This window comes from Mustela putorius, unplaced genomic scaffold (assembly GCF_011764305.1).
Source record: "Mustela putorius furo isolate JIRA1106 unplaced genomic scaffold, ASM1176430v1.1 tig00003942_pilon_pilon_pilon, whole genome shotgun sequence".
In the NCBI taxonomy this organism is placed as follows: Eukaryota; Metazoa; Chordata; class Mammalia; order Carnivora; family Mustelidae; genus Mustela; species Mustela putorius.
In genome coordinates, this window is record NW_025422087.1 from 15,047,774 (window position 1) to 15,064,930 (window position 17,157).

The 17,157-nt window shown below is 40.1% G+C and overlaps 1 protein-coding gene and 1 pseudogene across 3 annotated transcripts in view; both read right to left on the reverse strand.

Annotated features, from left to right (window-relative positions):
* Window positions 1-799: 799 nt before the first annotated feature.
* Window positions 800-17,157, reverse strand: part of LIN9 (lin-9 DREAM MuvB core complex component) — a 78,648-nt gene continuing 62,290 nt past the window's right edge. For all 3 annotated transcript variants that reach the window (XM_013061179.2, XM_045069601.1, XM_045069602.1), the window contains 5 exons: window positions 15,665-15,745; window positions 6,066-6,191; window positions 3,250-3,429; window positions 2,999-3,096; window positions 800-2,510 (listed from right to left, as the gene is read on the reverse strand). In XM_013061179.2, the coding sequence (XP_012916633.1) occupies window positions 2,405-2,510; window positions 2,999-3,096; window positions 3,250-3,429; window positions 6,066-6,191; window positions 15,665-15,745 (591 nt within the window). In that variant the 3' untranslated portion in view covers window positions 800-2,404. The remainder of the gene's footprint in view (window positions 2,511-2,998; window positions 3,097-3,249; window positions 3,430-6,065; window positions 6,192-15,664; window positions 15,746-17,157) is intronic.
* Window positions 8,101-8,697, reverse strand: LOC123389024 (annotated as a pseudogene).

Below are 17,157 nucleotides of genomic sequence, written 5' to 3' on the forward strand. Positions count from 1 at the left end.
AAACAAGAGAAATATATTATTCAAGTCACCTGAGTATTTTTCTTTCTACCTTTGATATCTAGATAAATATACACTTTATTTTTTTTAATTTTTAAAAAAAGATTTTATTTTTGTTTATTTGACAGACAGAGATCACAAGTAGGCAGAGAGGCAGGCAGAGAGAGAAGAGGAAGCAGGCTCCCCACTGAGCAGGGAGCCCAACGTGGGGCTTGACAGTGGGGGCTCAATCCCATGACCTCTGCTGAAGGCAGAGGCTTTACCCTACTGAGCCACCCAGGCGCCCCGATAAATATACACTTTAAATGTACCTCTCCATAGCACATCCCGAAGAATAATGCTTCTAATGATTTCTTTAAAACCCACAAATATTTTTCAATGAATTTTTCAGATAAAGAAAAATTTCTTCTCTACTTCATTTCCTTTAACCTAGATCTATTAGATTACTCTTTATGGTGCCATTTAAAAGCACTTTTTTATTGATCAAAATTGTATTTTTTAGATGAGTTGGAGATAGTCTTAAAAATTTTTATGAACTAAAAAAAAGGTGTGTGTTTTTTTTTTTTTAAGATTTTATTTATTTATCTGAGAGAGAGAGATAGAGATCACAAGTAGGCAGAGCAGCAGGCAGAGAGGGGGAAAGCAGGCTCCCAGCCGAGCAGAGAGCCCGACGCCAGGCTCGATCCCAGGACCCCGAGACCACAACCTGAGTCGAAGACAGGGACCTAACCCACCGAGCCACCCAGGCACCGCCCCCCAAATTTTTTTTAATAAACTATTAACATTAACTGAAACACACAAGTTGAGAAATAATATTTAATGATATCCCACTAAAATACAGCTATTAAATATGTAATACATTAAAGCTGCATAAACTATGTTTTCATTGATGTTTATGAATTTATTCTGCTGTTTGTACCTGAAAAGTAATTAAAATTTTAAATTACAAAAAATATATATATATATATAGTTCAGTGGAAATTACAGTTCCTTAGAACTTCAAATAGAAGGAATACTCATCAAGTTGTATTAATTAAATGAGAATGGTAGACAATATTACTTTTCATAGAGCAATTTATTTAGAATTACAAATATTAAGAATAAAGGATTTATGCATTTCTTAATTAACATAACAGTTTAGCTAAATATAAACTCTGCACTAAAGTTCTGCAGTGGCACAATACCAACAAAGAATATGGAAGCATTTTTAAACTATACAAAAATTTCAAATGGAAAATAATCTCGTTTTAGTTTTATTATACATTAACATATAAAAAGTCCCATTTAATGAGACATCTAAAGGAATCAAAGCCACGTCTACAGCTCTATCTTAAACTCCAAATCTGAAAACAATTTTATTATATTTTGACTTTATAATATTCTATATTAAAACAAAGAAAATCCCAAATACACACTTTTTACAAGATTAACATTTTAGGTAGGGTTTTTCCTTTAAAAAACCAAAAAAACAACCAAAAAACCCCACAACCAAATACAAACCTTTTTTTCTGCATTTCACAGCACTGGTTATTATATCTGTTTTCCTTATAAAATCTTTTGACTTTATAAATTGTGTATGGTTGGATTTTAACCAGTTATCTGGTTCAAAAGTTGTGCAAATAAACAAAATATGAAAATAGTGTGTTATCAGTCTTTTTAAATAAGTCTCATAACAATAGCATTTTTTTTGCCCTGAATTGACGGGAAAAGTCAGGCCAAATCTACTTGCTGAAATGTAGCATTTTGCAAGTAATTTACTTTTTTCCTGCTCCTTCATTTTCTTTCAACAGACAAACAACAAAGGTTTCTTTTATAAATTATGATAAATTAAAATACTTATTATTATAAAATGATCTCTAGAGCCATGTCACCCTGCAGGTGTCCATCTCGCATACTTGTCAAGGCCGCAGCTCCGTGGCTGTTCCGGTGGCTTCCTGAAACCTGACCTCCCGCCTCCCCGTGGCCCTCTCTTCCAGAAGCCTGGCAGGGTGAGGAGCTGAGGGCCCGTGCCGCAGCCCTCTGGTCGCAGTTCCAAGCAGGAGGCCCATGTCTGCTCGCGCCTGCCCAGGGGAGCAACTGTCTGCGCATGTTGGCGGAATTCATGCACGTTGAAAAAAGGGTCAGCACACTCTTCCGTGACAGCGTCTTTTGTTCAGACAGTTTCGGTTGAAAAATCCTTGCCGATAAACGCGTAACATAAGTGATGCTACTGCAGCAGAATAATAAGGAGAAAAATAAATAGAATGCTGGTCAGCAGTGCTGGTTCAAGAAGCACGACGGTATGTTCCAGTGCCTTCGCTGGAGATGCAAAGTTCCCTTGTTTTCCAGCACATGGGTCATTTGGTGTTGGAAGCCGAGGGGAACGGACCGCAGTGTCCTGTGCGGCTGGAGCAGGGAAGACTGCTCCTCAGTCCCTGTTGGTGTCATTGGCGGCAAAGGCGTGCAGGTTTCCCATCTGGCTCAGGCCACTCTGAATGTGTGCAACATGGATTTCGACATTATTCTGAAAGCAACTGAAGAAGAAACACGGTTACATCCCTTATTTCATGATGTTAGGGAAATACTTGTTAAAAAACGAAGAGCTGAATTTTAGTCCAAAAAGCCACTAAGATCAAGCCTCGAGGAAGGAAGGAAGCTCGGCCACCACACCAGCTACACCCGCCCCCCCAGCTGCGGTTGTCATGGGAAGGGCTGCTGGAGGGGGCAAAGGAGCCGTGGGGGTGCCAGCGAGAGTCTGTCTCTCCGGGGAAACCCTACTCAGGGGAAATGCCACACCAACCCCAAACCCGAACACTGGGCGTCTCGAGTTCCTTCACATAAACCAAGTCCATGGGAAACGTCTACTCCATCAATAGGCAGGACATAACTGAAAAGCTCTTTGGGAATCTATTTACGGCATAAAAATTATATGAATGCTTCACAAATAGGCATAATTCTTAAAACCTGTACTGGAAATCCCCATGGACTTAGAAAAATGACTGAGGTGCATTTAACAAATTACCTGATATTGGAAGCATCTATCGTACTCTTGATATCATTTAATGAATCTGTAAGGGATTTGAACTCAAAGGAATTCAGGTCTCCTCCTTCTGCCAGACACTGAGGGAAAAAATAATTCAAAATTTAACTGAATTCTAGCCCAAACTCAGACACAAAATACCGACACGATCTGTGTATTTTAACTGCTTAGCCACAAATGAGCGTGTTTGTGTAGGTGTCAAAACGAAGAGAATGGTGTTCTCTGAGATGTACCTTAATTTGTAATAAAATAGCAGTGAGCCTGGAGATTAAGTCTGTCAGATTTTCATTCTCAACACAGGGCTGCCCAGTGGAGGAGTTGGCATGCCGGACAATCTCCTGGGCTTCTTCCTCACACCTCCGCCTCATATCCGTGGGCTGGTCTGCAGGCTGCAGGCCCTGGTCTGGAGCGAGCTGGAAACAGAGGAGTTGAATGTGAGATGTAGGCTCATCAGGCCAGATGATTTCTGTGGGGTCCTGTCGTGTTTTCAGAGGCAGAGGTTTATGAAACTAGCCTTTATAATGAAAATGGGCCTCACTCCTACTTTAGAAATGTTTCTTCTCAAACGGTTTTCTTTTCTGGATTTTATATTTTTAGCAACTTTTAATTCTGATATAATTTCAAACTGCTAAAAAGAAATAGAACAAATAATTCCTGGAAATCTTTTTTTTTTTTTTTTTTAAAGATTTTATTATTTGACAGAGAGAGACACAGTGAGAGAGGGAACACAACCAGGGGGAGTGGGAGAGGGAGAAGCAGGCTTCCCGCTGAGCTGGGAGCCTGATGCAGGACTCAATCCCAGGAGGCCTAGATCATGATCTGAGCCGAAAGCGGACAATTAATGACTGAGCCACCCAGGCGCCCCTCCTGAAAACCTTGTACCCAGATTCACTATCTGTTTCTGGTTTATTCTGAGTATGATCACTTATCCGGAAGCCCAAGCTGTCCCAGATCTAGTCAGTGGGAATCACGGTTCAGCCAGTCTCTTGAACATGCTCCCATAAGCTGGGGGGCACAGTGAGACAGTCTGGGCTCTGGAATTGGTCTCTTTTTCAAGAAGCCCTGCTTCCTTTGATTGGACAGCACCATTTGGAAACCATAGTCAGGTGCTGGGGTGCTCGCTGCTGTCGGGGTGTGCAGAAGGGCTCTCTCAGCCTGCATGCATGTACATACACAAACACACACCTGCATCTATGTCGTAAACATAAACTGAAGCACAAAGTCAGACCGATTGTCCTATTTTAACCCAACAGCATGGGGTTCGCTGTAGTCTCCCTGTCTTCGTAACTGTCTTCTCCGGAGGTAAGAGGACAGGCCTCCTTGATTGGCGATACCCAGGTGTCCCATATGCTTTTATTTTAAAATCAATATTGTAGGCGCATCTGGGTGGCTCAGTTGCTTAAGCAACTGCCTTCGGCTCAGGTCATGATCCTGGAGTCCTGGGATTGAGTCCCACATCGGGCTCCCTGCTCAGCAGAGAATCTGCTCTCCCTCTGACCTCTTCACTCTCACACACACTCTCACTCTCTCAAATAAATAAATAAATTTTTAAGATTTTATTTATTTATTTGACAGACAGAGACCACGAGTAGGCAGAGAGGCAGAGAGAGGGGGGGAAGCAGGCTCCCCGCTGAGCAGAGAGCCCGATGTGGGGCTCGATCCCAGGACCCTGAGATCATGACCCGAGCCGAAGGCAGAGGCCCAATCCACTGAACCACCCAGGAGCCCCAATAAATAAAATTTTTAAAAAAATCAGTATCATAGGGATGCCTGGGGGACTCAGTTGGTGAAGCGTCTGCCTTCGGCTCAGGTCTTGATCTCAGGGTCTTGGGATTGAGCCCCACGCTAGGATCCCTGCTAATGGGGGAGTCTGCTTGAGATCCTCTCTCTAACTCTGCCCTCTGCCCCTACTTTCTCTCTCAAATCAGTCAACCAATCAATCTATCCTTAAAAAGTAAAGCAAATCAACACTGTACTTCCCCAAGAGCTTTCTGAAAATCAAGTTGTTTTACTTCATGGGGAAATGAGCCTATCACAAAAGGCCCTGTGGTACATACTGCAATTACACGAGACTGATGGGCCACCCACTCGTGTACGTGTCCTCAGCTTTGTTACGTGCTGTCTTGGACTGCTTGAAGGTTTGCCTCTCTTGTGGGTCAGCTGCTAGTCTGAAGGGAGAAAGCTATCCACTAGGGCAACACCTACTGCTATGTAGGTGACAACTACCGGGAAAATAAAAATAAAGGATGATAGATGGCCCCAGAAATGAGCAGAATATTCTCAGAGCATAGTCACAGGCAACCACAGTGCATTTGCCTCAGCTCCAGGCAGATGGATCAGCAACATGGTCTATGGCAGAACTTCGGGACTCAACTAGGAGGCTAGTGTCAGAAAGAGCCAACCATTGGAGAACCTCGTGTCACAAATGGAGGCGGCTCACAGGAAACATAAAACCTCTGAAAATACAAGTGCTGGAGCACCCTAAACTCATCTCAGTCATGTAATTCTTACCTGGTAAGAAAATCAACTGAGGTGAAACTACTGAACTGTCTTCATATATATAATTTTATATAGATGATGACAATTCACAAATAACTCCATGTTCTGCATATTTGAAGTTCAAGAATCCATAGTTCTAATGTAAAGTTTAAAGAAGGAGGAAAAAATATTGTGTACACAGCCTGATAACTTTGTGAGAAAAAGCATGTACACACACACATATATACACACACAAGATTAAGGGGGAAATAAACCAAATAGAGCATTTGGGATTGTGGGATTAAGAGTTGAAGAGTAATCATTTTTCTTAAATTTTTTTCAAAAGCTATACCTTTGTAATTGAAACAAACGTTAACAGAATTGAGAGCTCTCTGTAAAACACTCTTCGGAACGAGTAAAAATATATGTAAAATATGGTTCTGCTAAAGGACCCAATAGAGATGTTGGCTTTGTTTGAATTTTCTAGCATGTCAAGGTAACAGTATTTAGCTTCCAGCAGAAGAGTAGGGGGAGTGCAGGCCCTCAGGGGAAGTGTCTGCACCTCGCCTACCTCATAGCAGTACTGCTGAACCTTATGCAAAACTTTGTTGAGGTCCTTATTGAGCTGCTCAAGCTCCAGAACGATGGTTGCATATCTCCGCTGAAACTCGATGCCGATGGGCATGGAATAGGATTTCTGCAAGGAAAAAAAAATCAGATTTTTAAAAAAGAGTTATTTTAGGGGCGCCTGGGTGGCTCAGTGGGTTAAAGCCTCAGGTCATGATCCCAGGGTCCTGGGATCAAGCCCCGCATTGGGCTCTCTGCTCAGCAGGGAGTCTGCTTCCCCCTTTCTCTCTGCCTGCCTCTCTGTCTGCTTGTGATCTCTGTCAAATAAATAAATAAAATCTTTAAAAAAAAAAAAAGTTCTAAAAAAGTTAAACATTTACACCTACCATATGATCCAAGAGAAATGAAAATATTTGTCCATGCAAAGACTTGTACATGAATGTTCAATTTTCTTTGTAATAGCTAAAAAATGTAAACAATTCAAATGTCCTTCAACAGGGGAATGGATAAACAGATTGTGGTATATCCACACAAGGTGGTACTGCTCAGCCATAAGAACAAACTACAGGGGCCCCTGAGTGGCTCAGTGGGTTAAATCCTCTGCCTTCAGCTCAGGTCATGATCCCAGGCTCCTGGGATTGAGCCCCGCATCGGCTCTCTGCTCGGTGGGGAGCCTGCTTCCCCTCCTCTCTCTCTGCCTGCCTCTCTCCCTGCTTGTGATCTCTGTCAAGTAAATAAATAAAATCTTAAAAAAAAAAGAACAAACTACAGTATGTTGCATGAACCGTGGAACACACAACTCTGTCGATGAATCGAAATCGTTACACCAAATGAGAGATGCCAGGCCAAAAAAGCATATATACTGTTTGATTCCACTTATGTACAATTCTAGAAAATGCAAACTAGTTGGTGAGGACAGAAGGTAGATGAACGGTTGCCTGGAGGCTGGAGTAGAGGGAAGGATGGATTGTAAAGGGCTTGGAGAAATCTGGTCAGGAGTGGAGAAGACAGAAATACTTATAACCTAGTATCTGGTGATGGTTTCATGGGTGTATATGTATATATGGGCAAATACATATATGTGACCAAACCATACATTTTAAACAGATACAGTTCACTGTACACCAGTTATACCCCCAATGAAGGGGTAGGCATGGGAAAACTCCATGACAGATCAACAGAACAGTGCTAACCCTTCAGAAGCCCCTGTGCATCACCTTACAATCCCTTCTCTCTTCCCTCCAAGGCAACCTTACTAAGATCAAGCCTCATGGTATGACTTCTGAAATTTATTTAAAATGCAATTATAGGGGCGCCTGGATGGCTCAGTGGGTTAAAGCCTCTGCCTTCGGCTCGGGTCATGATCCCAGGGTGCTGGGATCAAGCCCCACGTTGGGCTCTCTGCTCGGCGGGGGGCCTGCTTCCCCCCACTCTCTCTCTGCCTGCCTCTCTGCCTACCTGTGATCTCTGTCTGTCAAATAAATAAATCAAATCTTAAAAAAAAAATAAAATGCAATTATACAGTATATACTTTTGTTCTTAGCTTCTTTCAATTAACATTGTGAAATTCACCCATCCAGTTGTGCACACCCCCAGTCAGTTCCCCTCACTGTAGTATAGTGTTCCTTTGTAGCAATATCATCTATCCAGCCATCCTATTGGTTCCATCTATTTCATGGGCAACAGGGCTGCAACTGGTTCTTGGCCAACAGGAATAGTGCTGCTATGACACTCTGTACTTACGTACCCACATGTGTAGCTTTAGTAGACAGAACCAGAGTTCCCCAAAGGGACGGAATAAGAATGTTCTGGCTGGGGCGCCTGGGGGACGCAGTCAGTGAGGCATCCGATTCCTGGTTTCAGCTCAGGTCATGATCTTGGGATGGCAAGATCAAGCCCCACATCAGGCTCCATGCTCAGCACAGAGATAGCTTGGGATTCTCTCTCTCTTCCTCTGCCCCTCCCCAACCCCCTCTCCGAAATAAACAAAGTCTTTACAAAAAAAGTTCTGGCTGCTTCACATATTTTCCAATCTTTGATTTTTTTTTTTTGACACATTACCTTATTTTACTCAAATACCAGTCTGATCACACACAGTCCAAGAACACTCAAATAATAAGGCACATATAAACAGATGTTAAAGATTGGTCTTCAAATATTCTGCCCAATGATGCCATGCTTGCCTATGATCTCACCAACATAAAACCACATCCATACCTTGGTGGTCTCCAAGCCATTCAGCAGAGCTTCAACAACTGTAAGCTGTTCGAAGCTACCAGTTTGAGCATTCCTGACTATTTTTTTCAAGCTCTGATAGCTCTAGGCACCAGGGATCTCAACAGGGGTTGGAGGAAGCAGCTCAACCTTGGCATAGCACCAAAATGTGGCCAACTAAGGCTATGAGTAAGTCATAGCAGTGTTCACCAACTCTAGGGCCTTCTCCACAGGTTACAGACAAACTGGGCCAATCTCTGATACTTTAAGTGTTTGAATAGGAGCCACTTGAGAGAATGTGAGTGATATTTCTTTGTGGTATTAATCCGCATTTTCTCTATTACCCACGAGGCTGGGTACCTTATCAAAAATTTTTTGTACATCTGAATATCCCTTTTTTTTTTTTTAAGATTTTATTTATTTGAGAGAGACTGAGTGAGCAAGTGGGGGAGGAGCAAAGGGAGATGAAGACTCTCCACTGAGCAGAGAGCCTGACACGGGGTTCGATCCCAGGACTCCAGGATCACGGCCTGAGTCAAAGGCAGACACCCAACTGACTGAGCCACCCAGGCACCCCTGCCTATCTTTTTCTTATTGACTTACAGTTCTTTATATATTCTGAAGGCAAGCTTTTGATCAATTACATGTGCTTTAAGCATTTCTTTCCATTCTGCGGTTTGCCTTTTATTTTCTCGTAGTTGTATCTTTTGATGAACAGAGATTTATAATTTTAATGTAGTTCAATGTATTAATCTTTTCCTTTATGGTTACTGTGTTTTATACTCCATTTGTCTCACTTAAAGAGTTCTTACCACCAAGGTTTTTGTTTTTTTGTTTTTTTTTTACCCCAAGGTCTTAAATTCTCCTACATTATCTTTTAGAAGCTTTATATTTTGCCTTTCACATTTAGATCTAAAATACCAATCATTCCGGGGGGGTTGGGGGACACCTGGCTCTCAGTTGGTAAAGCACGCAACTCTTGACCTCAAGATTATGAGTTTGAACCTCATGTTCGGTGGAGACATTACTAAAAAAAATTAACTCTTAAAAAAAATAGGGGTGCCTGGGTGGCTCAGATGTTTGGGTGTCTGCCTTCCGCTCAGGTCATTATCTCAGGGTCCTGGGACCGAGTCCCGCATCAGGCTCCCTGCTCAGCAGGAAGCCTGCTTCCCCCTCTCTCACTGCCTGCCTCTGCCTACTTGTGATCTTTCTCTCTGTCAAATAAATAAATAAAAGCTTTAAAAGAAAATAAAAATATATAAAACCAGTAATTTTTCAGTGAGGTAGGGGGTCGGGATCCCACGCCCACCATACTGTTATCCATTGACTCAGTACCATTTCAAAAACCTTTCTTTCCTCATTACTCTGCAGAACCACCTTTGTCATAGAGCAAGTGTCTATTCCTGGATACTTCTGAAATCTCATTTTCTAACTACTTATTACTAATACATGGAAATATAACTACTTTTATTAAAAACCGATCTTTAGCAACTTCGTTAAACTAATTCTTATAATTTATCAGCAGATTCTTTTAGATTTTCTGGGTACACAACCACATCATCTGTGGTTCACATCATCTATGGTTCACATCATCTGTGAATAAAACAAACTGGTCTTATTTCTTCCTTTCCAATATTTATAGATTTTTTTCCTTTATTACACTGGCTAGAATCTCCAATATGCTATGAAATAGCAATTGTGATTATAGGCTTCCATATGTCATTTTCATTTTGAAAAAGAAAGGGTTTTTTTGTTTATTATTTTTAAAAAGTCAGCTCTATGTCCAATAGGGGCTCAAACTCAGAACCGTGACAGTGAGAGTCACATACTCTACAGGCTGAACCAGTCGCATGCCCCTCAAGAGAAAATCTGTAACACTTCACTAGTAAGTATAACATTTGCTGTAAGTGTTTTGGTATATAGTGTCAGATTATGGGATCTTAATCTTTTTTTTATTTTATTTTATTTATTTATTTGACAGATCACAAGTGGGCAAAGAGGCAGGCAGAGGCAGAGAGAGGGGGAGGCAGGCTCCGCACTGAGCAGAGAGCCCGATGTGGGGCTCGATCCCAAGACCCCGGGACCATGACCAGAACCGAAGGCAGAGGCTTTAACCCACTGAGCCACCCAGGTGCCCCAAGGGATCTTAATCTTAACTATTCCTAGTTTGGTAAGAATATTTATTTTTCCACCAGGAAGGGATGCTTAATTATGTAAGATGGTTTTTCTTCATTTATCGAGATGTTCTTGTGGATTCTCTTTACTCTCTTAAGTTGATAAATGATACTTAAAAAATTTTTTTTAAAGATTTTATTTGTTTGACAGACAGAGATCACAAGTAGACAGAGGAGGAAGCAGGCTTCCTGCTGAGCAGAGAGCCTGATGTGGGGCTCGATCCCAGGACCCTGATAACAAGACCTGAGCCGAAGGCAGAGGTTCAACCCACTGAGCCACCCAGGCACCACATACACTTAAATCTTTTTAAATTAATAAATTACTATCTTCAAGAGTCTTTTATCTATCTATCTATCTATCTATTATTTATTTAGAGAGTGAGAAAGCACATGTGAGCGGGGGATAGAGGGAAAGAGAGAGAGGGAATCTCTAGCAGGCTCTGTGCTCAGTGCAGAGTCCAAGCCAGGGCTAGAGCCCATAACCCTGAGACCATGACCTGAGCCAAAATCAAAGTTAGCCATTCAACCAAGTAACTGAGCCACCCAGTTGCCCCTAATCCTTTTTCTTATCAACTTCTAAGCTTATTCATACTGTGATCAGAGAACATATTCTGGAGAAGTCTAATCAATCTGACATTTGTTGAAATTTTATTTAGGGACAGCATACAATTAAATTTTATAAATAATCTATGTGAGCTTGAAAATAATACGTATCCTGCAGGTGGTAGGTATGTCAATGGGATCAAGTTTGTTAACTGTGTTTTTGAAATCTATATCCTTAGCAGTTTTTTTAAGTAACATTGATTTTTAAAACTTATTTTTAAAACATTTTTTATTACATCTATTTGATTTTTTTTTTTTTTAAGGAAGCTCTATGCCCAAAATGGGGCTTAAACTCATGACCTCAAGATTAAGAGTCAGCCAGTAAGACTAAGCCCCTCCTTATTAGATTTTTTTGACTAGGTGTTTTATCTATATAGTGGAAATGTCTTTTTCCTTTGAATTTTGCCAATTTTTGCTTTATGAATTTGGAAGCCATTATTATGTACATATAACTTTGAAATTATTTTGAAATGATACCTTTCATCATTAAGAAGCACACTTCTTCATATCCAATAATATCTGTTGCCCTGAATTTTACTGTCTGGTACTACTATAGCTATCAGACCTTCTATTGCTAGTTTAATATTTGGCACTGCATTCCTTTTCATACATTTAAAATTTTTTTTATTTTCAGGATCCTTTAATATTAAATGTATCTCTTGCATGCATCATAGAGTTGGGCTTTTGCTTTTCATTCAGTTTGGCAATCTTTGCCTTTTATTCAGAAGATTTGGTCCACTTATATTTAATATTATTACTGATATATTTAGATTTAAATTGACCATCTTACTATTTCCATTCTATTTGTCCCTGTTTGGTATTATTATTATTTGTTCTTGCCTTTGTCTTTTTAAAGATTGATTGAATATTTTTATTGTTCCATTTCCCTACCCATCTCACCCTGATTAGTTTGGTAGTTATGTATCTTTTACTATTATTTTAACAGGTGCCTCAGAAATTAAAATATACATCCTTGATTTATCATGTCTATATGTACACCACCCAAAATAGGCAATTGTTGGACTGTTTTTCTTTTTTTTAAATAGTTTATTTATTTATTTGACAGACAGAGATCACAAGTAGGTAGAGAGGCAGGCAGAGAGAGGGGGGAAAGCAGGTTCCCTGCTGAGCAGAGAGCCCAATGTGGGGCTCAATCCCAGGACCCTACTAAGATCATGACCTGAGCCAAAGGCAGAGGCTTAACTCACTGAGACACTTAGGTGCCCCTGGATTGTATTTTTATTTATTATTATTTTAATAATTTTTAAAAATTTTATTTATTTATTTGACAGAGAGGGAGAGATCACAAGTAGGCAGAGCAGCAGGCAGAGAGAGAGGAGGAAGCAGGCTCCCCACTGAGCAGAGAGCCCAATGCGGGGCTTGATCCCAGGACCCTGGGATCATGACCTGAGCTGAAGGCAGAGGTTCAACCCACTGAGCCACCCAGGTGGTCCTGGATTGTATTTTTAATTCTTTATATTTTAAATGTCATGAAGTATGATTTTATATAGTATCACTCAGATTAATCCACAGTTATCCTTTTTCTCTTCATTCCTTCCAAAACTTCAAGTTTTTTCTTCCTTATTTATTTATTTGAGAGAAAGTGAGAGAGAGAGAGAGAGCGAGCTAGCTTTAGCTGAGGGAGGCGTTCGGGGAGGGAGAAACAGACTCCCCACTGAGCAGGAAGTCTGACCTGGGATTTAATCCCAGAACACTGGGATCATGACCTGAGCCCAAGGCAGACACTCAAGGTCTCCCAGGAACCCCTCAAGTTTTTTCTTTTGCTTGAACAAAAACTTTATTTCCTTTAACTATAGGTATTCTTGAAAAAACTCTATAAATTTATCTTCAAATAGTCCTTTTATTACTTTACCTTGAAATTGAATACAGAAAACTAGGTTGGTAATAATTTTGTTTCAGCCCTATGAAGATGTTATTCCATTTTCTGTTCTCTCTGTAGAGAAGTCAGATGTCAAACAAATTCCTGCCCAGTACACATCTGGTTCTGGGAACTTTATTTTTTTATTTATTGTAATTTATTTATTTAAGTAATCTCTTCATCCAACGTGGATCTCAAACACATGACCCCATGATCAAAAATCGGACACTGGGGGGCTCAATCAGTTAAGTGCCTGCCTTTGGCTCAGGGTCATGATCCTAGGGTCCTGCTTAGCGGGAGACTGCTTCTCCTTCTGACTGCTCTACCTGTTCTACCTGGAGCTCTCCATGCTCCTGCTCTCTCTCTGACAAATAAATAAATAAAATCTTAAAAGGTTAAAAAAAAAAAGAATCACATGCTCTACTGACTGAGCCAACCAGGTGCTCCTGGCTCTGGATAGTTTAAATATTTTTTCATTTTGTGTATAGTTTTTTGCAGTTTTACTATCACTATGCATTAGAGTCCTTACCTTTTTATTTATCCCATTGAGATTCACAGGGCTTCTTGAATCTGTGGTCTGTTATTTTTTGACAGTTTTGGAATGTTCTCAGTCACTATCCCTTTAAATATTCCTTCTGTCCCATTATCTCTTTTCTCCTTCTCTTACTCCATTAGACATGCTGGACCTCTCATTATGTCCCTCATTTCTCTTCTCTTCTGTATTTTCCATCCATTTTCCCTCTATGCTTCATTCTGTGTATTTTCTGATCTATTTTCAATTACTAGCTCTCTCTTCAACTGTTCCTAATCTGCTGTGGTTATACCTCCCAAATGAGTTGATTTTGATTGCTATAGTTTACTTCTAGAACTTGCATTTGGTCCTTTTTGTTGTTTCCAATTCTCTTATAAAATTCTCAATTTTGTCTCATTTCTTTAAACAAATTAAGCACTTAAAATCTATGTCTAAAAAATTCCATTATCTAGAATCTGCCGATTGTTTATACTTTCTTTTGGTTTTATTAGGGTTATCTTGTCTCCTCTTGTGTCTGAGATTTAAAAATCAGTTTCTAGACACTGTATAGTAAGAGGTTTAGAAATAATTTGAGGCCTAGTGTAATGTTATATTCCATTAAGAGGAATACTTACTTCTTGTGGGTCTCAGATTCTATAATCACATCAGTTCCACTTTGGAGATGAGATAATTTGAAGCTGGGCCAACGTTGCCTTTTGGCGTTCCAACTCAGAGCATGGAAGGTTTGCCAGCTTCCCCTAACCCTTGATGGTCTCTGGACTCTTAATTTTTGTCCTCTCTCCCCTTGTATACATTTCAGGAATGCCACTCAATTTCTCAGTTACCTTTTCTAGAAGTGTGGAAAACCCCTGAAGAAAAAAGCAATGCTAAATGACAGGTTCCCCCTTCTGAGTTTACTTCTTTTCCCAGATTCTATCCCTATAATTCTTTAAGACCTAGTTAATGCTTTAGTGTCTACAAGCAGGTTATTTTTATATTTTATTCCAGAGGAAAAAGTTGTTTTCAACTACGTGGATTAGAAAGGTTAACCCAAATTACCTAGTCTACCATTACTAAAAGCAGAAGCCTCAAATTTCCCCCAAATTCCATATTCAAATTCTTTAGAGGAGTGTCTGTTTCTTTCTTTTCAACTTGGGTAAATGTCACATTTACTCAGTTCTGTCACTAGGATGAAAACGGGGAATGAGGAAACTGACACTGAATCAATTCCTTTTAAGTAGTGTACCTCACTTCTGCACTCCTCCATCATATGTGGAACTCTGGGCCGGGAGCCTCTTTAGGGTTCCAACATGTAGACTCTCAGCCATGTTCCATCTCAGCAGTGTTTCACCCAACATGGAAAAATTTTTTAAATCCTGCAATCTCCCTGTGACCATTTGCAATCACTTGGAGATGGTACTTGGGATGAATATTTGCCATCCTATAAATCCATAAGCAAGTTATGACTTCCAGTACTATTCAAAAAATTTCTTTTTTTTTAAACACATTAAAAAAATATTTTATTTATTTATTTGACAGAAAGAGAGATCACAAGGAGGCAGAGTAGGCAGGCAGAGAGAGAGGGGAAATCAGGCTCCCCGCTGAACAGGGAGCCTGGATGTGGGGCTGGATCCCAGGACCCTAAGATCAAAACCTGAGCCGAAGTCAGAGGCTTAACCCACTGAGCCACCCAGGTGCCCCCCCCAAATTTCTTAGTGAATTTTCTACATTAAAAAAGAGAAAACTGATAATTTTTTCCTATGACTAAAATTGACTCTCATATTTTTGGATTGACTAGATTAATAGAATAGGATATAAAGCACTGTCAAGATAATCCGAATATGCCATCTTATATATTTCTTGATTTATTTATTCTGAATCACTTTTAATAACCTCTGTTAACATGACTCCCTTAGACAAGGCACCAGTGCTAGGGATTCTACATTCATGCAAACTGTCAAAAACCCAGCCCACCCATTAATCCTATCCTGCCGGATGGTCAGTGGCATAATGAGGTCTGGGGTAATGAACTGCATTGCACTGCTAATTTACTTAGCGTGTGTTCAGTATAACAAAACATAAAGATAGCAAACGAGGATTTTAAAATAACATTTATCTCATTTATCTCAAGGTTTTCTTCAAAAAAAGTATTTTTAATTCCTTAGATATAGAAGTCCCCACCATTTTAAAAGTAGACAAATAAAAAAGAGAAATATTCTTACCAATTTTTCTGCTTCTGTGTTCATTTCCCTTAATTTTTTGATATGTTCCTTTTTAATCATGAGAATTTTTGACAATTTGGTCTACAGACAAAGAAAAAGAGATGTTTTGGAATAGAGGTATTTAAGTATAACAACCATCAAATTACCAATCTTCCAATAAGACATTTTAGCAGATTTTAGTGTTTCAATATAAATAAATATAGCACAGACATTTTTTAAAATAAAAATCTGACTGGCTAACCAAAAAAGATTTTTTTTAAAGATTTTATTTATTTGACAGATCACAAGTAGGCAGAGAGGCAGGCAGAGAGAGGAAGGGAAGCAGGCTCTCTGCTGAGCAGAGTCAGATGCGGGGCTGGATCCCAGGACCCTGAGATCATGACCTGAGCCGAAGGCAGAGGCTTCAACCCACTGAGCCATCCAGGTACACGCCCCCTTCTTTTCCTTTTTTAAAGTAATCTCTACACCCAATGTGTAGCTTAAATTCACAACCTAAGATCTAGTGGAATGCTCCTCTGACTGAGCCAGCCAGGTGTCCCTTAGTTATGTTAAAAAAAAAAAAAGAAAAGAAAAATAAAAGAAATAAAAGCCCTTATCTCTTAGAGATACATAACAAAATATTTACATATAAATGATACAGTGTCTGGTCTTTGCTTCCAAATAATGCAAGAGGGAGCAAGTAGGTGGAAGTATAGATGAACCAGGACTGGTCAGGAGTTGCTGAGACCAGTTCTAGCTCCATGATGTGCTTAAATTTTCAATAATAAAAAAAACCTAAAAATTGGCCTCAGTTGATATAGGCAGAGGGCCTAGTTAGAAAGATATGCCCTACGCCTGGCTTAACAAGAGCAACTGAAGTGTCATAAAACCTTACATATTATAAAAGACAGGTATATGAACTTTTATTTTTATCTCTTCGAGAGCTTAAAATAAAGTAATGGGGTGTTTTTTGTTTTTTAATAGTGTTTTTTAAAATTAATTAATTAATTTGACAGACAGAGATTACAAGTAGGCAGAGAGGCAGGCAGAGAGAGGAAGGGAAGCAGGCTCTCTGCTGAGCAGAGTCAGATGCGGGGCCGGATCCCAAGACCCTGGGATCATGACCTGAGCCCAAGGCAGAGGCTTTAACCCACTGAGCCACGAGGCGCCCCATAAAGTAGTATTTTAATTAGGCTTCTTCATACCTAGTTTTTGATGTTAAAAAAGCACTGAACCTAAGTATTTTAGCATCAAGAAAAACACCAGTACTTCCGAGGTACTGCAGTAGTGCTCAGCTTCCGGCTCCCTCTGCTGGCGCCTCTCCCTCTCTCCCTCTCTTCTCTCTCCCTCACTCTCACGTGTGTGTGCACATAGAAACACAACCAAATAGGTCATATGAGCTTTGTTTTTACATCTACTACTTAAAGAATTTCTTTAAAAAACAAGTGTCCTCTTTGTGAAGAGGATAAGGCTTGGCTCTGTTCATAATTTCAACCTTTTTTGTTGTTGTTGTT